This window comes from Jatropha curcas, chromosome 11 (genome assembly GCF_041381405.1).
Source record: "Jatropha curcas cultivar XTBG-Jc1 chromosome 11, XTBG_Jcur_1.0, whole genome shotgun sequence".
Classification (NCBI taxonomy): domain Eukaryota; kingdom Viridiplantae; phylum Streptophyta; class Magnoliopsida; order Malpighiales; family Euphorbiaceae; genus Jatropha; species Jatropha curcas.
The window spans coordinates 8,970,580-8,996,457 of record NC_143161.1 but is presented as its reverse complement, the minus strand read 5'-3'; the positions used below and the strand labels follow the sequence as shown (position 1 = coordinate 8,996,457).

General features: G+C 31.0%; 1 protein-coding gene, 1 long non-coding RNA gene, 3 other non-coding genes and 2 pseudogenes across 5 annotated transcripts; 2 read left to right on the top strand and 5 right to left on the bottom strand.

Moving 5' to 3' along the window:
• Positions 1–911: 911 nt before the first annotated feature.
• LOC105650246 (AAA-ATPase ASD, mitochondrial) lies at positions 912–2,730 on the bottom strand. Its single transcript, XM_037639217.2, is given in 2 exon segments — positions 912–1,151; positions 1,153–2,730. Coding segments are annotated over 2 exon segments (1,539 nt in total). The 5' UTR covers positions 2,619–2,730; the 3' UTR covers positions 912–1,078.
• Positions 2,731–3,521: 791 nt separating this feature from the next.
• On the bottom strand, positions 3,522–3,613 carry LOC119370646 (small nucleolar RNA R64/Z200 family). The gene has a single exon (XR_005178206.2). It is a non-coding gene; the product is annotated as a small nucleolar RNA R64/Z200 family (small nucleolar RNA).
• A 153-nt stretch (positions 3,614–3,766) lies between these two features.
• Positions 3,767–3,843, bottom strand: LOC149492520 (small nucleolar RNA SNORD18). Its single transcript, XR_016319029.1, has one exon. It is a non-coding gene; the product is annotated as a small nucleolar RNA SNORD18 (small nucleolar RNA).
• Positions 3,844–3,921: 78 nt separating this feature from the next.
• LOC119370643 (small nucleolar RNA Z199) lies at positions 3,922–3,999 on the bottom strand. Its single transcript, XR_005178203.2, has one exon. It is a non-coding gene; the product is annotated as a small nucleolar RNA Z199 (small nucleolar RNA).
• Positions 4,000–5,092: 1,093 nt separating this feature from the next.
• LOC149492519 (AAA-ATPase ASD, mitochondrial pseudogene) lies at positions 5,093–6,662 on the top strand (annotated as a pseudogene).
• Positions 6,663–12,278: 5,616 nt separating this feature from the next.
• Positions 12,279–13,958, bottom strand: LOC110010327 (uncharacterized). Its single transcript, XR_002285307.3, has 6 exons — positions 13,736–13,958; positions 13,602–13,644; positions 13,367–13,500; positions 12,987–13,283; positions 12,792–12,899; positions 12,279–12,704 (listed from the first exon to the last, which is right to left on the bottom strand). It is a non-coding gene; the product is annotated as an uncharacterized LOC110010327 (long non-coding RNA).
• A 1,968-nt stretch (positions 13,959–15,926) lies between these two features.
• LOC149492518 (AAA-ATPase ASD, mitochondrial pseudogene) lies at positions 15,927–17,809 on the top strand (annotated as a pseudogene).
• The last annotated feature ends 8,069 nt before the right edge of the window (positions 17,810–25,878 follow it).

The window sequence follows — 25,878 nt, the reverse complement described above, 5'->3', positions numbered from 1 at the left end:
ACCGGCGGTTCTAACCGGCCGGAGAACCGGAGGTTCCATCTGGCTCCGACCGGTTTGCGGAATAGCCGGTTTGCGGTTCGAACAAAACTGAAAATGAAACCGAACCGAAAATATCCGGTTCCGGTTCTCACAGTTCCGGTTACGGTTCGAGACCGGTTCAAAGCTCCGGTTCCAGTTCCTGGAACCCTAATATGGCCACCCCTACTGAGGGTCTCTCTTTGTACCAACCAAAACAAAGACAACATACATTTTTATATTTTTTTCTACCGATAAAAGGAAGATTAGAAAGTAGAGAATTCTAGAGAGAGAGCAAAATCTCCTATAATCATGATTTTCTGCACAAATCATCTCTCGTGAAATAGCTGAAAAGTCTCCACCGATCGATAACTCGGATGATTTTGAACAAGACAATGAGAGAAGAGAAGCATCTTGTTGTGGGAAAAAATGAGGCCTGATGGGAGATCGACGATGATGGAGACACAGAGATCAAGGAGGGAGAATACAATGAAAATTACCGAGATAGAGTTTTACAATATTTGATATCTTTTGGATATTAATCTGTGATTTTGATTTTATTTGATTTATGCTTCATTTTGTTTATTCTTGTCGGGAAAAATCTACTCCCCCTTCTTCTTGTTGGGAAAAAGTAAACTATTTAATACGTCATTTATTAAAAAAACAAAAGTAATTTTTCTTTTTTAAAAGAAAAAAAGTAATTTAATTCTTCTCTCATCGTCTCACTTCCAATGTAACCTACCAGGACATCCATAACCGCCGCTGCCTCCGCCATCTGCATCATCAAGCTGAGACTTATTAAGATCGGTGGTTTAGAGAGCAAACAGCTGTCCAACAGATAACACGATTTAAAGGATTTTTGACTGTGAAAATATAAATTTGCTTATAGAACACAATTATTAACTCCTATTTTTCATTTGATTAATTTCAAATCCTAATTTTTCAACTCATTGATGATCAAATAGAAACACTTTACTCTTACAAATCTAAAGATCTAATCTACATAAAATACCCAATTCGGTCATGTTTAAGCTTTGCTAATTTTATTTCTCAGTTGAAGTCTTCAAAGAGAATCCCCTTTTTCCCCATTTTCACTCAAGTCATTTTCTTTGATTTCTTCAACATTGTTCTTTACAAGCTTTCTCTTTCTCTTCTTGCTCTGCTTTTAACTTCTCTTCTTCCTCAGCCTTCTTTCTTGCTTCCTCTTCCTTTGCCTCCTCAAGAGCAGCAACCAAATTCTTTAAACAAGTCTCTTCATCTTCATCTACTGATTTTGGCATCAAATTCTCTGCAACGTCAGCTGGTGTCATCTTCACTTCCCCCAACAGTTTCTCAATTTTCACAAACAATTTGTGAGAATCTATGTCCAAATAATTGTTAGCTAAAACCTTAAAGGCTTCAAAACAACAGTAAGACATTTCTATATGCCTATCCATTCTTCCCCTTCTGATTAAAGCTGGATCAAGTTTCTCCACATAGTTAGTAGTGAACACAATGATCTTTTCTCCGCTGCAAGCAGACCAAATTCCATCAATGAAATTCAAAAGCCCAGATAGAGTCACCTTACTACTTTTGCCTTTTTCTTCTTCTAATTCCTTTTTCTTTTTAGAAATCGGATCGTTATTTTCACCCTTCTCATCATCTTCGTCTTTCTCCTTCTTTGGCTTTCTTTGACCAGTAAGATCAAGAGAACAATCAATATCCTCAATCACAATAATGGACTTACTGGTTGTCTCAATCAATAACTTTCTAAGCTCACTGTTATCCTTAACTTTAGTTAATTCAAGATCATAAACATCATAATTCAAGAAATTAGCCATAGCAGCAACCATCGTCGACTTGCCAGTTCCTGGTGGACCAAAAAGCAAATAACCTCTTTTCCAAGCTTTCCCAATCTTGGCGTAATAATCTTTCCCTTTAGTAAACTTGATCAAATCGTTCTTGATCTGTTCTTTCATCTTTGTCGCCATTGCCAAAGTATCAAAACTCGCAGGATGCTCAAACACCACATGACTCCATTTGGTAGCTTTCCATCCATGCCAATCATTACTTGGATTATTAGTATAAAGCTTTCTCTGCCTATTCTTAACAGAAATCGCTTTCCCTTCTTTAATAACATGATCTATATAAGACGTCATAATGGTTTCTCTATGACGCCTATGGACAGTGAGAGTAAAATATCTTCTCTCATCCTTGTCAGGATAGAAGGAAAAAGACTGTGTTTTGGGGGTATTTTTCCTTGAAGACCACCAGATTTTGATTCCATTGAAGTCATCAGTAATTTCTTCATGATCGTCCATAGTAAGAACAACAGATTGGTTATCTTTAACAACATCAGCCTTTAACCGCTTGGCGCGCATAGAAGAGTTGGCGCTAAGGTAGCTTTGGATGGCGGTATAGACTTCGCTGCGCTTCAGACGCTCACCTGTATATTCATGGAAGGTGATGTGAATATAAGGAGAGGTAAAACCTATCAATTTCTGCAAATATGTTCTGGCGTAGCCATGAAGTTGATCAGGGAAGTATTGTTGAAACATAGCATAAGCAAACATTAGGCTCCCAATTGCAGTGCCAAGATTAGTCCACATCTCTAGTACACTCATCTTGTTTGGATAGAGAGAAAATATTTTGTTTTGGCTTGAAAGATGAGAAAAGAAATGTGTTGGGGTTTGGTTTATATAGTGAGTATAATGCTATGTTTGGCTTTGTGAATTTTTTAGTTTTAGTTTTCTTGGTAATTACCTGTTTCTTTCTTGCTAGCTTCCTGTATATATCGAAGAAGGTGTCATGAGGATTAGATTGTAATTTTAATCTAGACAAAAAAAACAAAAAAGGGATTGTTGGATTCGAGTTTGATTGAATTCACACGTTATAGTTTATAAATTAAATCAAAGATTAATTTGGTCCTGAATTTATTTAACAAGACTATAAATTTTAGAATTGACATTTTCTGCCAATTTAACTTTTAAATTTATAAAATAATTAAAAAAATTCAATTTCACTTTTTAAATTTAACCTTTATTCCTATCTCAAATTTAAACATAAAAACTCAATTTTGAAAATTATTCTATCATAAGCTTTTTTTTTTTTTAATATATGTATCTTGTAAAATTCAAATCATCAATTTTGAACGTCTTCGTCAAGCAACATTTTAATATCATTCTGACTTCACAGTTAATGAAAAGGTCTTCCAAAATATATCGATTTATTTTTAAAAAAACGTTAATATAAATGATGCAATGTGACATTGAGGTTAATGTGGGTCCAGATCAGTTAATACTGTTTTTTTTTTCAGAAGTTTGAATAAAGTTAAAAAGTGCGTATTTTATAAAAAAAATTTTATAAGAAAAAACTTCAAAATGCCTCATCTAGGTCTAAAGATCATTTTTTAGATTTTAAAATATTTTCCCATTTGGACCATGGTGAATTAAATTAAAGAATGTAAATCCCAGCCCAATGATTCTCAATTTTAAAGAGCTCTTATTTTCTTAATTTGGGAGAACTCACTTCTGCTCAGAGAGATGAAATTTCTTCTCATTGATTGAAAATCTCTGAAGTCTGACATGTGAATCATTTCATAAATTCATCACAGCAGAAGCTCAACATTTTAAGCCACACATAAAAAAAAAAAAAAAAAAAAAACTAATAAACAAGACTAACTTAAAAAAGTTCTGCCATAATTAATTTCTTTACAAAAATTAAATTCTACAACAATATTTTTAAACAATTCTAAAATCTGATATATTAAAATGAGATCAGAGTGTGCTAAAATGGTAATTAGTCACAGTTAAATCAGAAACACGGACCAAATATTACTCATCATATCTCATCTAAAAATTCAAAAAAAAAAAAAATGATAAAATCAAAAACCTTCAGAGATCTACAAGGAAAAAAAACTTCATAATCAATCATCAGAGACTTAAATACCATGAATCATGGAACGTATTCCATCATATTGTTGCAGTTTTTTCTCATCAATTGATTGAGATTTTTCATAATCGACATAAAATATAAATGCAAAAAAATTAAAAAAACAATAAAATTCATGTTACAACTGTAAATACAAAAAAATATTAACAAAAAAAAAAAAAGAAAAAGAAGAACTTACCTGCAGTGCGGTGCTGACCAGCGGCGGCGGCGGCGGTGGCGGGTGAGACCAGAAAAGCAGTCGACTGGCATCAGAACTTGCCTGATGGAGTGAGACAGAGGGAGAGAGGCTACAGAGAGAGAGAGAGAGGCGTAAGACTGAAATTAGTCTCGCGCGAGAGAGGAAGGCGAATAAATCGTTAGCGGCTGACTAGATCGGTCGCTAAAATAAAACAATCGGTTGCTATTTTAATTGACGAGGAAAACAAGCACTGTCACTAATAAAAAAAATTAATAGTTAATCGGTCGCTAATTACAATTAAATTTTGGTCATCGCAGCAATCGCACACTCGTTGCTAATCTGTCGTTAATAATTCCCGCCAAATATTTGGCGCCAAATATAGCGACAAAATATACGTCGGTAGCTATTCTGTAATACTTGTTGGTGCTAATTCTTGGCGCAAAATAGAGCGACGGATGTCACTTCAATCGCTAGTGCTAGTTTACCAAAGGTTTCACGAGAAATTTTTATTGCTGGCGGTCGCATCTCTGTCGTTAATTAGCGACTGCATCACGTCAATCATTAAAGTCGTTCACTAAAAAACCCTTTTTTTTTTTTTTAGTGATGATGCTTTTAGTAATTACCTCTATTATTTACAGTGTTCAGCTGTGTAACATTTATACTAGTATTTAGAGTTTGAAACAATGAGTTGTGATACATTATTCCTTTTAATTTTCAGTAAGACGCTAACAGCCATTAAGACAACTAATTTTACTCAACAATCACTAAAAATATAAATTATTTTCTGAAACAAGTGGAAAAGCAACAAATTATTTATTTAATCATTCTTGGAAAATTCCAAGAAATGAACAAGTCTTTACCTACCTTCTTTATCAAGCAAACACACTTCATTCCCGAAGTTTTTTCCCTATATAAATAGCTCCACACAAGTGTTTCAGAATCCCTATCTATCTAAAAATCATTAAACACACTACCAACTTCTACTCCAAAACAGAAACTACTGCCCTTAAGACCCAAAAAAAAATGATCATAACAGAGCTATTTACTCATTTAGGCTCAGCAACTGCTGGCCTAATGTTTGCTTGGGCTGTGTTTCAGCAATACTTCCCTTATGAACTTCGCAGCTATATTGATACATATAGCCAAAAGATTATTAGCATCTTCTACCCATATATTCATATCATCTTTGATTAATATACCGGCGAAGACCTTCGACGCAGCGAGGTCTACGCCGCCATTCAAAACTATCTTAGCACCAACTCATCAATGGGCGCCAAGCGGCTTAAAGCTGATGTAGTCAAAGATGGGAAGTCTGTGTTACTTACAATGGATCACAATGAACAAATCTCTGATGATTTTAATGGAATTAAAGTTTGGTGGACTTCAATAAAAAAGGATACCAAAACGAAGCAGTTTACTTTCTATCCGGAATTGGATGAAAGCAGGTTTTCAAACTCACTGTCCATAGACGATATAGAGATATCATTATTAAGTCTTACATAGATCATATTATCAAGGAAGGGAAGGCCACTGCAGTTAGAAATCGGCAAAGAAAGCTTTATACTAATAATCCAAGCAAGAATTGGTACGGATGGAGAGGTGCTAAATGGAGCCATGTCGTGTTTGAGCATCCTGCGTCGTTTGACAGTTTGGCCATGGGTATAAAGATGAAAGAACAGATAAAGAATGATCTGATCAAGTTTAGTAAAGGGAAAGATTATTATGCCAATATTGGGAAAGCTTGGAAAAGAGGTTATCTTCTTTATGGTCCACCAGGAACTGGAAAGTCCACTATGATTGCTGCTATGGCTAATTTATTGAATTATGATGTTTATGATATTGAATTAACTACCATTAAAGATAACAGTGAGCTTAGGAAGTTACTGATTGAAACTACCAGTAAGTCTATTATTGTAATAGAGGATATTGATTGTTCTCTTGATCTTACTGGTCAAAGAAAGCCAAAGAAAGTGAAAGATGATGAAGAAGACGATCCGATTTCTAAAAAGAGAAACAAGTAGTAAGGTGACTCTCTCTGGGCTTTTGAATGTCATTGATGGGATTTGGTCTGCTTGTGGCGGAGAGAGAATTATTGTTTTTACTACTAATTATGTGGAGAAACTTGATCCGGCTTTAATTAGAAGGGGAAGAATGGATAAGCATATAGAAATGTCTTATTGCTGCTTTGAAGCTTTTAAGGTTTTAGCTAAGAATTATCTGGATGTAGATTCCCATGAATTGTTTGCGAAAATTGAGAATTTGATGAAGGAAATTAAAATGGCACCAGCCGATGTTGCAGAGAATTTGATGCCAAAATCAGTAGATGAAGATGAAGAGACTTGTGTGAAGAATTTGATTGCAAGTCTTGAGGAGGCAAAATTGAAAGCAGAGCAAGAAGCAAAGTTGAAGGCAGAGCAAGAAGAGAAAGAGAGAGAGAAAGATTCTGATGTAGTACTAGTTAAAGAACCCAAAGAAAATGGTGTCACTGAAAATGGAAAGGAATAAGGTGATGAGTTCCTCCATGTTGATGATGGCTAGGGTTGTGGTTTTATATTGTGTGATTGTTTATATAGTGTTATGATTGCAATCTGATTGTAAATCTGGATTGAATAATTAGGATTCTTTATAAATATTTGCATAGGGTTTAGGGATTTGATGTAATTGCATCAGTATGATTGTGAATTCAGTATCAATAATATCTTCTAAAGTGTCTTTGTAATCACATGTTTGCTTGTACCAATCACAACTCAAATCCTCTCCATGCACATGTTTCAAAGGTTTTAAGAGTAAAAGAGTGCTATGAATTTGTTTAATAAAAGTTGAAAATTATTTTTCTGGAAAGTGTTACTTGACATGTTTTTTTGAAGTATTGTTTAATTGTTTTATATATATTTATAATTTTCTTGTAATTTAAATTTAAAATCTTCTAATAGAAGCCTTGATTTCCAAGTTCTTTCAGAAATTCTTAAGTTGGCTTCCTTCTTGTATAAATTTACTCCGTCCTTAAAATTCTCTTTTATCATATAACTTATTTATATTGAGTATGTATACTTAATATTTTTTTTATTGATCTGGATTCAAGCTTTTTCAGAAGTCTATTATGAGGGTACGTTGCTCAAGAGATCCAGCGTCTCATCCCAATGGACCAATTGGTAGTTGGTTATATTTAATAATTTTAATGCTAATAATTTATGCAAATAAAATATTAATTGGTATCTTTCTACTAGGGAAAAAAATTATAATATAGTAATAACAAGTGAAAATATTTTAAATAGCAACTAACTATTGACTCAGTGTATAGAATTAGATTAATGAATGCATGCAATTAGATAATTTCGTTGTTGTAAAAAATGGTTGAATACATAATTTAACTTTTGAAGTTTAAAAAAAAAAAATTTTTGCGCCATCCTAAACTTTCACTCTCATCATGCTAGAATAAATTTTGAAGGTTTAATATTGATTTGATATGTTATTGATATAACTTTTGAAATAATAATTTTCATATTTTTTAACTATCCAATAAGTGTTTAATTGATCTAATTTTAGAATTTAATTGTTTAACAGGTCAATTAAAGTGTTTAATATGGATAATTTTATAAGTTGAAGTGTGCAATAAGAGGTAATTTTATAAGTTGAAGTCTAAATAAAAGTTGAGGGTGTCACAAGATTTTTCGTAAAAAAATACATAGGCAAATTTATGTATTGAGCTTATAAAAAATGGAAAATAATTACGATACAAGGAAAAAAATAAAAAGGAAATGAATACGACAAGGAGATATATTTTCTAGGATAAAAATAAATATTTTCAGTTATTTATTTCCTAAAGAACATTAAATTTATTTTCTAAATAATCTTAAATAGAATTGATTTTGATTGGATTGAAATCAATTTAAAAGTTTTGATTTTGAATCAAAAGGATTCATTCAGTTTCAATTTTTGGTTTTAAAATTGAAATCAGTCCAAAGTGGCTTGAACCAGTGAGAACCAGCTGGAATGAATCAAAGAAAATGAAGTTTCCGAAGAAGATGGTGATGCCTTGTTCATGGTAGGCAATTAAAAATTACCTAATACATAAATTGAAATCTAAATATTATAGAAAAGTTTTGGAAACGTGTTGAACTTACTTTCGTCTTTGAAATAATTATTATAATTTGCAGCAGTATTTCCGTTTTCCCTCATTTTTCTTAATTTGTTTCTATTATTTCTCAATTCTCTTCTTCACCTTAAATTCCTGTCTCTTCTTCAGGATTTCCTGCGTTGTCTATACGTTCTAAACCTGAATTAAGGACTCTTTGAAGCTTACATATTTATATGGGCCCATTTTGAACTTTTATAAATCTGAACATCTCTTACATCTTTTGATATTTTAATATTGTTTATTTCATGGCATCATTAAAAAATTAAGCATTGAAAAGTCTTAGTTAATTGTTCTTATAGCTAGGTAGTAGGTATAAAGATTGTTGAACTGTTTCTTTCTCATTTTATTTATTATTTTTTTGAAAAAAATTTATTTTTTTATTAGCAAGGGAAAGAGTTTTTTAATAGTATAAATAAAATAATTAAAATTTCATCATAACAAAATATATATACTTGTTGAAATTAAGGTCGTTCTCTCTTCTTCCAGGCCAATTACCATTGCTCTCTTATCTCCTTCGAGGGGTGGAGTCAACTCTTTCCCTTTTTATTTTTTTTGGATAATTCTTAAATTTGTATTTTATTTATACAGATTTGAGTTATTGTCGCTCAATTATTGATATTTATTATTTTTTATATCTTGAAATTTTATTTTCAGATATAGTTTAATCTAAATATTCATTGAGTACCATTTATCCTTTAATGGATCAAATCACGTGAACAGGATTTAGTTTTAATCTAGTGGATTGTAACTCTAGTTAATTGAAAAAAAAAAAAGAGAACATCAATTTCTAAAAAGGTGAGTAATTTTTCCAATCAAGAAGGGTGTTGAATTTATTTCTCTATTGGAAATTAGAGAAATTAATTATTTTAAAAATATTTTCTAAAAGTTAAATAAACTTTCCAAACAAGGAGAGTGGGAATTTATTTCTTTAGTGGAAAAATACTCTCGTTTATTTTTGGAAATTAAAGAAAATTAATTATTTAAAAAATATTTTCTAAAAAGTTAAGTAAATTTTCCAAACAAAAAGAGTGAAAATTCATTTCTTTAGTGGAAAAATATTCTGTTTTGTACCAAAATTTTATTTATGATTGATTTGATATATAGGTGAATACACGTGTGTAATTAAGTCTAATGAAAACTAAATTGCGTAACTTGCTCACCCTGCAAGGAAAAACACTTATTTCCAAGTTTCTTCATTATATAAACACTTCTCTGTCTTTCTAAACATTATTAAACATCCAGCCAATTTCCACTAACAAAAGAAGAGTTCTTACTCTTAAGAGAAAAAAAATACGGGCATAGCAGAGGGTTTTACTTAGCTAGGTTCAGCAATTGCTGGCCTAGTGTTTGCTTGGGCTATGTTTCAACAGTACTTCCCTTATCAACTTTGCAGCTATTTAAAATTTTTCTAATTAGAGGATCTATTTCTTTATAATATTTTATGATAATGCTATTTTTAAAATTTTTTTAATTAGAGAATCGATTTTTTTATGATATTTTATGATAATGCTATAAGAGGGAAAGCTTGTAAGCTTATAATTATTCATGATTACTAAAAAATTATAATTAATTTATAAAATCTATAGATCTAAATTATAAGAAATATAAGTAAAAAATAATCTAATTTTTTTTTTTAAATAGATTGAGAGTTAAGTTTATACTTACAGCAAGAAGAAGACACGAATGCAAACTCAATATTTTCAAATTAGCAAAGCTTGATGTAATAATTCTTGATAGTCAAAAGCAATTATAACTAAACATATATAGTGATATAATATGACAAATACCTAATTAGAATATGATTAAATTTATAATATTAATATAATAAAAATAATGTTTTGACATCATAATTAAAATAGAATTAGTAATAATATTTTTGTCAATTCATAAACTCAGTAGAGGCGTTTTAGGAGCCCAATGTCTCCCATTTGTATTTTTATATATATATTATATTATAGATATACATTAATTAATAATTAATTATTATTATATCTCTTTCTTATTATTTTACTTTTTTTCAGTAAAAGACAAATTAGGCAAAATCCTTTTTTAACATAGAGCTAGACAAATTTTCTACGGTCAAATGTATTTTAATGTAAGTGGCATGGAAAATTTTGTTTTGGAAAAATGAAGATCCTAACCCTATATATGTTGTCATGACGACGTCGTTATTGTTATGTCATTGATTAGAACATTCATTATTATTTTATAATTTTAATGTTAATCATTTAATTTATTTTATATAAAAAAATTAGTTTATAAAATTACACTCTAATTCATTTAAATAGACAAATTTATTATATTTGAAATAAAGTAAAAGTAAAGTTCATTTTGCCCTTTATTTAGCTTGCTTTATTTCATTAATATGTGAAAATAACAAAAAAAAGTATACGAAATTTTCATCTTATGGGCTTTATTTTCATATGAAGTAAAGTCCATAAATCTTTGTGACGGGGAGTGAATATTTTCAAGACTAAAGGGGGAATTAAGATGTAGGGCTTTAAGATCCAACGTACGTGATAATTTTACTCTTTTTGGCCTTTCTAAAATAAGCTTCAGTAACAAAAATTGGAGACTACTGCTGACCTACCCCATTCTCCATATTTTATTATATATAAAAAAAAAAAATGCATGCGTGTGGACGTAAGTTGTCTTCTCACATTGTAAAAAAAAAATATTTTTAGGATTTGCAGATACAAAACGGCAAATGAAAAAAAAAAAAAGAAAACTACAAACTAATCCCGACATTGTATCCTTTTATTATCAAAAAATATTTTCTGATAAAAGGTTTTAAACTTTTGATATTTATGATACTCACAAAAATAAATCAAAAAAAATATTTTTATGATTAAAGAGAAAATTAAATTATTTTCAAAAAAAATTTATTACAAAAGAAAAAGAATACTTTTTAAAGGAGAAAAATATTTTTGAGATTTTGACAAACTTATTATACAAGGTTTTCTGTATTTGGTGTAAGCGGGGATCAAACCTTACTGGAATTAAGGGCGTTAACCACTTCAACCAACACCTTGTTGGTATTATTAATCTATTTTTCTTTAATAGTTATTGCATCAATTATTTAATTAATCACCACAAATCATAAGCCACCTTCACTACCACTAATATTCAGTGATTACCAAAGTTTATTATCTTCATAATTTTTATATTTGACAATAATATTTCAAATTTTAAAATTTATATAATTCTAAATATTTTACGGTCTTATAAATTAAAAACTTAAATAATTTTTTGACTAATTTTTAATATTATAACCGAATAATAGAAAACTAATTTATTTGTAAATATTCTCTAAGCATGTTCGGCAACAACATGCACCGACAAAAAAAAAAAAAAATGCGGATTAGCGACAGACAAATTGTCACTAATCCTTTTCCTTCTGTCTCTAAAACAAAAATAGCGACCAAACTGCAACCAAGTGAATCAGTTGCACAAAATCTTGTGGCTAAGCTGTTAGCAATCGCATGTGGAATTCATCGCTAATTAGCGACCAAGTAATCGGTCGCAAATTTTGATAAAGCGGTCGCTAAATGATGAATCACTTCCTTCCATTAACGAAATGTAGTTACTATTCGATCGCTAAATGATGCGGTAGCTAATGTTGGTCCCTAACTTTATCGCAAATCGATCGATGTAGTTTGTTTTTAAATGTTTGATAGTCCGTCGCCTAACTGTCTCAAACCTGTCGCCAATTGTTCGCTATATTTTTCTCCAGTCACTTTTCAAAGTATTATTATCTTTCGTTGTTCCATTGCTCATCGGTCGCCATTTATTTTTTAAAATAAAAAAATAAAATTTAAATGTTGGACAATCAAAATTTTTCACCTGTAAAAAAAACAATATATACTGATTCAAGTAATTCACACAAACAATAACATCAATGAAAAAAAAATACTAAATTATCATTGAGATAATATTAATGTGCAAAGAAAATCTTACAAATTATACCATAATATATACAAAATAAACATGTAATAAAAAGAAGCATAAGGGGTCAGATTTGCAAAATCTGTAATGGGACTCTAAGAAGTAGGCAGAGTGAAAGAAGCCAGGGGATCAGAGTGATCTGTCGATGCAGAGAGAGCTGGCGGTGTTGTAGCTCAGTCTCGAGCATACATCTCCATCAGTTGTTGTTGCTGCTGCAATACAAGCTGTGATATTTATTGTTGCTGCTTCTAAAGCTGAGCCCGTAAATCCTAGATCTCCTCGGTACGTGCCTTTGGCTTAGCTAGTGTGGCTCAACTCACTGATTTCCATGTGTGCGGCTGTAAAAAATATCAGATTGTGAACCAATACCATACACTTTTCTCTTCTTCTCACCTCCTGTAGCCTCGAGATAAAGCTACAATTCATCGATTTTGTAGGCTTCTCACTAGTATAAGCCTGAGATGCAGTAGCTCGATCTTTCCTAGTAATATAGTTATCCTGATAAATATAGTATATAGCGGCATAAGAACAATACAAAAATATACAAATTTAGATGGAAAAGTAAAGAATTATTTTGAAGCTTACTTTAACAAGCTCGACATGCTTATCAATGAATGTGACCCCATCATCGTCCTTCGTATGTGTATATGTGAAGACCTTCATGGGGGTAGGTTGACGCTTCAACTTCAATGCCTGTAATACATTTCATAAAATGCGAAACATTTTCAAATACATTTAATAATAAAGCTACATAAAATTCTCTAAGTGGATTTTTCTTACCAATTTCTCAGTAATCTCAGCTGCTGAAATGGCACCGCCAGTGAGTCAAGATAGACCAGCTCACTCACCACCCATTTCATTGAATCTATTATGGGACATAATCTCTCGTTTTCTCACATATTCATGATAGGACCAAGCCTACTACCAATTAGTCCAAACCTCGTAAAAAATACACCTTTGCTTCTTTCCTGTACTCCACATCTTGTACAGGAAGTTTGAGTAGCCCTCCGCTGATTGTGTCTCCTAAGCTTTCTTAAACAGAGCCTCTATAGCATCTGATTCCCATGTGAACCCCTTCTGCAATACGTAGAAATAGAAACATTTTTATATGAGATTTCACAATCATTAAGTTTAATTAAAATTGAAGTAAGAACATTTACCATAAATTCTTCCAAGTACAACTGTCTAGCCTCTGCTGGTATACCTCCCTAACACCAACCATCTTTCTCCAAATGAAGTTTGAAGATCCTCATAATGGCTTTGGAGGCATCAGATGATGGATACAAGCTGTCAACTAGAATAATGAAAAATAGAATTATTTTTCAGTTAGCAGCATAAGTTTATGTTATAATTACAATAGGCAAAATATAAGAGTAATTATTTGTTGTTAGTTACCATCCTTTCAAAGTCATCAACTTTGGTCGAGCATCTCCCTCCACTGCAGAAAAAGAGTAGAAGTAGAAAATGTCAATGTTAATATATTAATATATATAAATACAAAAGACGAACAATAGTGAATTGAATATTACCGGGTGGTGGGGCTGATGCTGATGGTGCTATAGCAAGTGCAGATGGTGCTGCAGCATTAGAAGTAGGTGCTTGAGTAGAAGGAGGGATAGGAGGTAGTGGAGGCAAGGGAGGTTGTGTGACTGTATAAGCGTCACGTGCTTTGGCACGACCACCTCGTCCTCGAATACCTCGATCTCATCCCCCTCATGTAGAGTCCTCGAATCTATGCCTGTATCCATTTGAACCCGAACAAGGTGATCTACAATACCACATAATAATTGACACAAATATTACAAAAGTTTCAAGGCTAACCCTAAATGTTTAAGTTTTGAGTTTATAAAATATGGTAACTATAAGTAAGGTTTTGAATTTTAAGAATTAAGATAATACTAACTATTTTAATGTTCTCTGTCTCATTCTTCTTCGTCTTCTTCATCTCCTCCTCCTTCTCCTCCTCCTCCTTCTTCTGAAGTGCCTAAGACATGGGGCTCCGCTTCATCATCTTCATCTGACATACCAATCTCAACATATGTCTCATTCTCATCAGCCAGTCGTTCCGTTAAATCTTCAACTATTTGTATCGGTAATTCAAAAACTAATTAACAAAATTGATAAACTAATTAATTAAAAAACTAACCTAATTAACAAACAGATATAATTAACAAACTAACCTAATTAACAAATAACCTACTTAACAAACTAATTAACGTAATTAACAAATTAAGATAATGCGAAAAAGTAACATATGCATAGATTCATACACCAATTATATAATTAACAAAATTGACAAATCAATTAATTAAAAAAACTAACCTAATTAACAAACTAATTAAGCTAACCTAATTAAATAAATAAATTTGCTCATAATAACCATTAAGTATTTTAATCTAAAACAGTCAAACAAATGACAAATAACAAAAAAACAAATGACAAAATAATTAACTAACAAATGACAAACTAATTAACATTCAAAGAAATTAACTGAAAAATAATAAACTAATCAAAAAACTAAAAAATAACAAACTGAGATTAATTAGAAACCAGCTAGAATCAACAAAAATAACATATATCAAACTACAAACCAACACTAATTGTCAACAATCAACAAAATAAACAAATAACCAAAAAAATCCATCTTCAATAAAAAAATAACAATTAACAATCATAATCGACATAAAATATAAATGCAAAAAAATTAAAAAAAACAATAAAAATCATGTTACAACTGTAAATACAAAAAAAAATATTTACAACAATAAAAAAAGAACTTACTTGTAGTGCGGTGCTGCCCAACAGCGGCGGCGGGTGAGACCAGAAAAGCAGTCGACTGGAGTCAGAACTTGCCTGACGGAGTGAGACAGAGGGAGAGAGGCTACAGAGAAAGAGTGAGAGAGGCGTAAGATTGAAATTAGTCTCACACGAGAGAGGAAGGCGACTAAATCGCTCTAAAACTTTAGCGGCTGACCAGATCAGTCGCTAAAATAAAACAATCATCAGTCGCTATTTTAATTGACGCGGCAAAAAAGCACCGTCACTAATTAAAAAAATTATCATTAATCGGTCTCTAATTACAATGGAATTTTGGTCATCGCAGTAATTGCACACTCGTTGCTAATCTGTCGCTAATAATTCCCGCCAAATATAGCAACAAAATATACGTCGATCACTATTCTGTAACACTGGTTGGTGCCAATTCTGGGCACAAAATAGAGCCACGGATGTCACTTCAGTCGCTAGTGGTAGTTTACCAAAGGTTTCACGAGAAATTTCTATCGCTGGCGATCGCATCTCTGTCGCTAATTAGTGACTGCATAAAGTCGGTCACTAAAAAATGTTTTTTTTTTTTTTTAGTGATGTAGCTTTTAATAATTACCTCTATTATTTACGGTGTTCAGCGGTGTAACATTTATACTAGTGTTTAGAGTTTGAAATAATGAGTTGTGATACATTACTCCTTTTAATGTTTAATAAGACGCTAACAGCCACTAAGACAATTAATTTTACTAAATAATCACTACGAATATAAATTATTTTCTGAAACAAGTGGAAGAGCAACAAATTATTTATTTAATCATTCTTGGAAAATTCCAAGAAATGAACAAGTGTTTACCTACCTTCTTTACCAAGCAAACACACTTCATTCCCAAGTTTTTTCCCTATATAAATAGCTCCACACAAGTGTTTCGGAATCCCTATCTATCTAAACATCATTAAACACACTACCAACTTCTACTCCAAAAAAGAAACTACTGCCCTTAACACCCAAAAAAATGATCGTAACAGAGCTATTTGCTCAGTTAGGCTCAGCAATTGCTGGCCTAATGTTTGCTTGGGCTGTGTTTCAGCAATACTTCCCTTATGAACTTCGCAGCTATATTGATACATATAGCCAAAAGATTATTGGCATCTTCTACCCATATATCCATATCATCTTTGATGAATATACCGGCGAAGACCTTCGACGCAGCGAGGTCTACGCCGCCATTCAAAACTACCTTAGCACCAACTCATCAATGCGCGCCAAGCGGCTTAAAGCTGATGTAGTCAAAGATGGGAAGTCTGTGTTACTTACAATGGATCACAATGAACAAATCTCTGATGATTTTAATGGAATTAAAGTTTGGTGGACTTCAATAAAAAAGGATACCAAAACGAAGCAGTTTCCTTTCTATCCGGAATTGGATGAAAGCAGGTTTTCAAACTCACTGTCCATAGACGATATAGAGATATCATTATTAAGTCTTACATAGATCATATTATCAAGGAAGGGAAGGCCACTGCAGTTAGAAATCGGCAAAGAAAGCTTTATACTAATAATCCAAGCAAGAATTGGTACGGATGGAGAGGTGCTAAATGGAGCCATGTCGTGTTTGAGCATCCTGCGTCGTTTGACAGTTTGGCCATGGGTATAAAGATGAAAGAACAGATAAAGAATGATCTGATCAAGTTTAGTAAAGGGAAAGATTATTATGCCAAGATTGGGAAAGCTTGGAAAAGAGGTTATCTTCTTTATGGTCCACCAGGAACTGGAAAGTCCACTATGATTGCTGCTATGGCTAATTTATTGAATTATGATATTTATGATATTGAATTAACTACCATTAAAGATAACAGTGAGCTTAGGAAGTTATTGATTGAAACTACCAGTAAGTCTATTATTGTAATAGAGGATATTGATTGTTCTCTTGATCTTACTGGTCAAAGAAAGCCAAAGAAAGTGAAAGATGATGAAGAAGACGATCCGATTTCTAAAAAGAGAAAGGAATTAGGGGAAGAAACAAGTAGTAAGGTGACTCTATCTGGGCTTTTGAATGTCATTGATGGGATTTGGTCTGCTTGTGGTGGAGAGAGAATTATTATTTTTACTACTAATTATGTGGAGAAACTTGATCCGGCTTTAATTAGAAGGGGAAGAATGGATAAGCATATAGAAATGTCTTATTGCTGCTTTGAAGCTTTTAAGGTTTTAGCTAAGAATTATCTGGATGTAGATTCCCATGAATTGTTTGCGAAAATTGAGAATTTGATGAAGGAAATTAAAATGACACCAGCGGATGTGGCAGAGAATTTGATGCCAAAATCAGTAGATGAAGATGAAGAGACTTGTCTGAAGAATTTGATTGCAAGTCTTGAGGAGGCAAAATTGAAAGCAGAGCAAGAAGCAAAGTTGAAGGCAGAGAAAGAAGAGAAAGAGAAAGAGAAAGATTCTGATGTAGTATTAGTTAAAGAACCCAAAGAAAATGGCTTCACTGAAAATGGAAAGGAATAAGGTGATGAGTTCCTCCATGTTGATGATGGCTAGGGTTGTGATTTTTATATTGTGTGATTGTTTATATGATGTTATGATTGCAATCTGATTGTAAATCTGGATTGAATAATTAGGAGTCTTTCTAAATATTTGCATAGTCACTGTAAATAGGGATTTGATGTAATTAAGCATTAGTATGATTGTGAATTCAGTATCAATAATATCTTCTAAAGTGTCTTTGTAATTACATGTTTGCTTGTACCAATCACAACCCAAATCCTCTCCATTCACATGTTTCAAAGGTTTTAAGAGTAAAAGAGTGCTATGAATTTGTTTAATAAAAGTTGAAAATTATTTTTCTGGAAAGTGTTACTTGACATGTTTTTTTTGAAGTATTGTTTAATTGTTTATATATATATATAACAACAAAAACTAGACTACGACTAATGACACAACAAAAACCAACAAAAACCAAAGACTTTGAAAAACTTTATATTTAATGACAAAAGACTAGACTAAAAGACTAGACTAAAAGACTTAAAGACTAGACTAATGCTTTTTAATTTTTATCGTATATAAACTTTAAGGACTAAAGACTTACAAAAGACTAAAATAATAAAGACTTATGACTAAAGACTAATGACTTGCTTTTAAGACTAAAGACTTATACTTTTAAACTAAAGACTTATGCTTTTTAATTTTTTATCGTTTCTTTGAAAACAAAACCAACAAAACTTTTGACAAAGACTAATGAATTACAAGTCATATATATGTAGAGAGCTAAGATTATTACTCGGATTTAAATAAATACAGATACAAATATTTAAAGATAAATTATAACTGTGAACTAAAATACTATGATTAATTGGGTTTATATGAATACTTATATAATTCATTAAGTATGATTTTACTTCAGAATTAACATACAGTTTAAACAATATTTCTGATGTGGAAGATCAGACTAAGCTGCATCCACAGAGCATACTTATGACAAATTTAATCAACAATTTAACACAAAGGTTTAGGGTTCCTACAACCTTAACCTGGGATCCCCAGAATTAAGTCAGAGTGTGGAGGGAGAAGAGAAAGGTGCCGTAAACACGGACTTATATTCGTAGCAGTTTAATATAAAATACAAACTTTATTTATTTATAAATATAAATACAAGATTTAAAACTTACAAGAGTTTTAGATTTAGACTTTCTCCAACTTGAACGCTTACAGCTTGAACTAGGAGCGAAGAAGGAGAGAGGGATTATGGTTAACTTAACTAAAAACTAAACTTATGCCTTCACAAGGGGAGAGGCTCCCTTTATAAAGAAAAAACAAAGAATCTTCTTTTCCTGTAGACTGTTTACTGTTGATGCACATTGCTCTGTTTTACCACAGAATTTTACTGTAGAGAAATAGTGCTTGGTCGGCCATTGGAGTTTGCCTTTTACTGTAGAGACACGTGAAGGAATAAGGTTCCTTCTGCCTTTTAATCAGATGAGGACGAAGTGTCCTTCTTTTTCTTCTCTTTTCTTTTCACTTTACTTTTTTGTTTTAACTTTGCTTTTCCTTTTTCTTTTTTGTCAGTTTTACTTTTTACTATTATTGATTGAAGAATATCATCATTGCTATCTTTACTTGAAACAAGGGAAGATGATGATGTTGACGAAGATGAGGACGCCATGTCTGCCCATTTGGCTTTGCCTTTAAGACTGGGTTTGGATGACGATTTATCTGAAGAAACTGCTGGCGGTTTACTTGATGAGGGTTTTATTGGAGAATCTGAACCTGTGGAAAGCTGCTGGAACATTTCCTGGCAAATTCTTTTATACTCATCAAGTGTTTTAGCCGCTGCTAACCTGGCTTGACACTGTGCTTTTTGGATTCCAAATGTAGGTTGATCCTTTAAAGCAAGAGTTGTAGCATAGGTTAATGCAGGTGTACCAGAAAGTTTAGTTCGAATCCATTGATCGATTTTAAGTTCAGTGGTAGAGTTCTTGAAAGAGCCTCACCATTTAATCTTGTGTCGTTTTACCAACATAGGAATTTGAGTTCCTATGGCATACGGAGTGTCCAAATACCATTGATATACCCAGGGCGTAAAGAAGGCCATACAATAGTACATTAAGGATGGAATATGGGCTTCTTCAGGTCTAGGTTTATAATGGGCTTTAAAATACTGATATAAAGAGATGATAGGAGGGGGGAGAATATCATTGGATAAACCCCTTGTTTGCCACCATTTTTTAAACCAGTTTGGAATCTTTAAATCAGTACGAAAAGACTGATCAAAATAAATTAACCTCGAATGAGTAGCAGTGGGATTTTGAATATAGAAAACTTTTTCCCATGCGTCTTTATAATCAAAATAATTATAAGTAGTACTATGCACATGCTTATATAAAACTTTGAATTTTACTGGAGTATAAAGGGATGGAGCAGGCCAATCTTTAGGATGAATAACTCTTTGGATTTTTATGGAAGAATACAAAATAATAGATTTATTTTTAGGATCAAAATTATGTTTAATTTTTACAGAGTCAGTATCAAGTAAGATATTATGATAATATTCCTGAGGTTTTGAAAGATCATTTGGAGTAAAATAGCAATCCTCAGGGTAGTAGTGTTTTAAAATTGACCAAGGATTAATATTATTATACCCATCCTCGATCTCAATTTCATAATCAAAATATTTTTAACAAACCATTTATGTATACTTTGAGGAGTATACTGGATTTTTGGCAAATCCACAGCCATCAACGGATTTGATAAGTCTTTACTGTCTACCGTTTGAGACAGACTAGCCGTACCATGAACGGGCACGATCGTTTTAAGTTTAGAAGACATACCTGCATCCTCTGTGGAAGAAGATGCTATACCTTGCAACGCCTTTAAAACTTCAGGAGATTGACTAAGTTGTTCAATCCATTTTTGAAGATCTTTAGAGGTTTTAGTGTTTAAGGCTGGGGTTTTAGTGAGGTCTTCAGAATGCTCAGAAAGAGCTTTAGTGGGTGAGTCGGATTCTTCTTTAATGGCTTTTCCCTTATCCTTTTTCTTGCCCATTGTTCTGTAAGAATTCATGCGTAAGAAAGTCTGGAATATTGTTTTTATTACCAGGAATGAATTCAATATCAAAATCAAAAATACTTAATAATGCTTGCCATCGTGCAAAAATTTGTTTAGAGGCAAGATTTTGAACATCTTTTTGTAAAACATCTTTAGCAGATTTGCAATCGATACGTAATAAAAATTTTTGATTTAAAAGATCAGATTGGAATTTGTTTATACAAATGACTATACTTAAAATTTCCTTTTTAATAGTAGAATAATTAACTTGAGCGGGAGTCCAATGTCCTGAAGTATATTGGATTATACGCTCTTTATTATCAAGTTTTTGTTTTAAAATACCACCATAGCCTATATCAGAAGCATCAGTTTCAACTATTTTAAATGTTGTAGGATTAGGAATATATAAATATGGTATTTCTTTTACTAAAGATTTTATCTTTTGAACTATTTGAGTATGCTTATCCGTCCAAGGACTAGCATTTTTTCATAATCGATCATGCAATAATTTTAACATACAATTTAAATTAGGGTAAAAATCAATGACATAATTTAAACAACCAAGAAACCTTTGTAATTGGAGTTTATTAGTAATTTCATCTGGAAATTTTTCTCCAAATACCAGGGTTCTTTCTATGGGTTGAATTTTACCTTGCTCAATATAATGACCTAAAAATCTGATTTTAGTTTTAAACAAATCCATTTTAGTTTTACTTAAGGCCAAACCATTTTGTCGAATTACCATACAAAATGTTTTTAAGTGTGTGAAATGTTCATGAAGAGTTGTACTAAAAATAAGTACATCATCAATATATACAATACAAAATTTAGAATAAGGATTAAAAATATCATTCATAATCCTCTGAAATTCAGAAGGAGCATTTTTTAGTCCAAAAGGCATTACATTCCATTCATATTGACCAAATGGAACTGTAAATGCAGTTTTATATCTATCCTTAGGATCAATTTGAATCTGCCAATATCCAGATCTCATATCAAATTTACTGAAAATATTTGCTTTATATAAATTTTTTAGAAGGTCTTTTTTATTAGGAATTGGATATCTAATCCATTTTAAAGCCGTATTTAATGGTTTATAATTTATTACTAATCTCGGAACACCACGTTCTATTTCAGCATTTTTATTGACATAAAAAGCTGCACAAGACCATGGGCTTCTAGATTTAGATATTAATTTTTTATTGAGTAAATCCTGAATTTCATTTTTACAATGCTCTATCAATTCAGGGCTCATCTGAATTGGTCTAGCTTTAGTTTTAATAGTTTTCTCATCAAATCTTTTTCATATGGTAAATCTACTATGTGTTGTTTACGATCCCAAAAAGCATGTGGATGATCAGCACATAGTTCCTTTTCCATAAATTCTTTTAATGTTGTGATTTTATCTTGTATTTCTTTAGTCTCTAATTGTTGTTTAATTTTGTTTAAACACATATTATTTCGTGCATCTTTTAAATCTTCTTCTCTAGATTTAATTAAGAATTAATCTCTAGTATTTTAATTGAATGAGCTTTTAAGGGATTAATTGCTTCTTCTTAGGTTTTTCAGTGAATTCTAACTTAACTGTACTATTTCTTATTTTAAATTTAATACAATCCTCTTTAACTGAATATGGTGTTATTAAATTGATAAAAGGGGTTCCTAATATAACCATATAATTTATTTGAGGTGATAATAAAAATACTGTGTTTATTTCTAAACCTTGGTTTACTATTTGTGCATCTGTTTTACCTATAATTTCTAATTTAGATTTATTTGCAGTACTTAGTTTTTCATTAGTTTTTGACCAATATCTTTTAGGGATTAAATCTGATTTTATACAGTTTAAGTCTGCACCTGTATCAAACAGTGCAATTGCATCTATCACAAAATCATTTACCTGAATATTTATTTTTACCAAATATTTTCTTGAAGTTATTTCTTGTAATAAGTTTAGAAAATTACTATCTACATCTTCATCTAATTGATTTATTTCATCTTTATCTGGTTCTGCTTCATCAGAAGAAGAACTAGAAATAAGTTGAGATTCTAATACCTTTATTAGTCTATCATGAAGTTGAAATTGTCGTTTGAATTCACTAACTTCCTTCTTTAGATTTCTAACTTCATTTTTTAAATTACTAGTGGAATTTTCTGCTTCTACATTTTTATGCTTATTTTTATTTAATATAGTTGTGAGATCATAAGTATTATGTTGAATTTTAGGAGTTATATCCTCTTTTTACTATCTGGGTTTCATCAAACTTTTAATGAGTTTTTGAAGGAGTTTAGCTTTAGTGTCTTGGTCATCTATAGAATTTACTACTTCTAAAAGCGTACTTTGATCTTTAGTTAGCATATTTATAGAATATCAGATGAACTAGTTGTTGTACCTAATTCATCAATTTGATTTTCACTTTCTATAACCTCAGATGCCGAAGATTCAGAATCCAGATATAATTCGTGGATTTTATTTAACACTTCTTCATCTAAATGTAATTCATTTAACTTTTTATTAAATTTACAAAATTTTGAAGTATGTCCCTTTTTACCACAATTATAACAAGTTAAATCTTTATAAGAGGTTTTATTGGAATTTTTAGCTTGTTGCTTTCTTTTAGACTTCCTATGGGGTTTATATTTTTTTTTAGAATAAAATTTATCTTGACTAGGTGTAGACCTGTATTGTCTTTTATGATATTTATTTTTATACTGTTTTTAGATTTAGGTGTTCGCAAGCATTGTCCATCACATTTCTGTGGAGATTTTAAACTATAATCAAATTGTTTACAAAATGATCCTAATTCTTTTTTAGTTTTTGCATTTCATATTTTATTGTTCTTTGAAGTTTTAAGTCATGACAAATCTGCAAACCTTCTTTTTGAATTATACTAATTAATTGACCATAAGTTAATTTATTGTATGGTATAGGTTGACCATATTGTTGTTTAATATTGTTCCTAACTTTTTCTCCTAAGAAATAAGGTAGTCCAGCCAAAAACTTTTCTTTTCAAAAGCTTTGATTAGAGTCTTCCCTTAACATTAACCTAGTTAGAAAAGTAGTTTTATATTCTTGAAAATTACCTAAGTGTTTACATTTTAAATTACTAAGTAATTCTGCATTTTTATCTTTTAAGTGAGATGGATCTCCAATAAAATGAAGTGCAAATAGTGAGAATTAAAGATGAACACAGCATCCTGAATTACTTCACCATTTTCATCATATATAGGTTCACCTTCATCATTGACTTGAATTGAATTTAAAATTTCTAGATGTTGTTGTTCAGTGAGATGATAGTCCCACCAACCTTTAAGTTGTCCAGTAAATCCAGCAATGAGGATTTCTGCAATAGCTTTATCAGAAATAATTGACTGCGTTTTATAAGCATTTGCAGTCATAGGTCATTTGTTGCAAAATACTTAATATATTATATTCACTTAAACCATCTATGTTCCATTCATAGATTGTTGAAGCATTATATTTAAATTGAGATATAGTGTTAGGTTTATCAATAATGCCTAAGTCTGGTGCCCTATTTACTATTTCTCGATGATGATTTATAGGATTTAACTCAAATTGTTTATCATTTTCTGAGTCAGGTTCGCTGTCATCAGAGTTGGTGTTTTCTTCTATAGTGTTTATATTTCTAGAGGCTTCAGTAGTGTCAGGAGCTATATGTTGATTAAGTTGCTGAATGAACCTCAAGTTTACTCAATTGATCTTTTAATTTATTTACAAATTCTTGTTTACTTGATTGAGAGATTTGATAAGGTTTAAACATGTGAGTTTTTACAGTTTCTTTGCCTTTTATGGTTTCTGACACTAAAGGTTTATCTTCTAGCATATGTTCTATTCGTTTTAATTGTGAGTTTAAACAAATTAAACTTGCATTACTAAAGTTATTTTGTTCAATTACCTTTTTATTTACATCATTATCTTGAGCAATTTTATAAGGTGCACAAATAATTTCATTGTCTTGATATTTTAGTTTACTAATTGTTTTAGGAGGAAAATCACTTTTTAATGTTTGATCATTTACTATCCATTCTGGTCTTTTATCTCTTATAGTAATTGGATTTACACTTTTATCAAATTTATTTTCTTTAATTAATTTATACCATTCAAAGAATTTAAGTTCAGTTTGGTTACTTAATTTATAATCTAAATATTCATATTTTAATTCTTCAAAAGAGTAAGTTTTAATATCTTTTTCATTTTAATTAAATTTTTGGTTTTAGATATTCTTTGATTAAGCTTTTCTCAATATCGTCTTTACTAAGGACATTTAATTCTCTGTTGATATCGCTAACATTTTCAGTTATAGCTGAAGCTGTTGGTGATTCTGGAGATGTATTTACTAAGTTGGACTGTTGAATTAACATAATTATCTACAGGATTATAAACTGCCTGTGGGATTGAATTACTATAATCAACACTTTTCATTTTTAAATTTGGATATCAGAAGTAGAAAATCTCGGTTTTACTAATATTTGAATTATTGGTTTAGGCTCAGTCTCTTTATATTTAGCATAAATAACAGAAGGTATAGATGAAGTAGGTTTATCATTTTCATCTGTAGTTACAGAGGAAGATGACCCTGTATACCTCATACTTTGACTTCTATTAAATTTTAATGTAACTTTACCATCTTCAAATTGTTCTATTTTTTGTAAATTGATGTTTGGTTTTACTTTATCAATAACTGGAGGAGGTACAACCCCCTCTAAAATCCATTCATCTGGAAGTATTATATCCTTCCATTGGATGGTTTTAGGAATTACTGTGTTTGTTTTAGTCAAATCTGTTTGAAGAAATCTTGTTTCACCAATTTTAGGTTGTAATTTATATTTAGTACCAAAAGCTGAATTCATTGCCTTATAATGAATTTTATAAATTAAAGCTATAGGAATTGATCCTTGCTTCATTTTATAATTATGAGTTTTAATTTCCAAAACTATACTTTCTAAAATATTTAAATCATTTAATGAGACAGTCATATCTGGATAGACCTCAAAGGAGATCGGTCCTTCACTTAAGCTAGTTTCAACTGATCCTAATAAAAAATCTTGAAAATTTAAAAATCTAGCATCTCTTACTACTGCAAGTATACTAGTATTTAATCCTTTTCTGGTTAAAGGTTTTATTCCTACTTGAATTAATCCTATATGAATATATTTATATTTTTTACTTTTATGATGTTGCAAAATTTTAGAAGATAAAAGAGTTATTCTTTCAAAGGGTTTACTTAATTGAAATCTCTTTCTTCGGTTTTAATTACATAATCTGTTTTAAATAAATTAAATTTAGAAACTTTATATATTTGTTCTTTATCAACTTTAGGAATTTCCCATTCATCA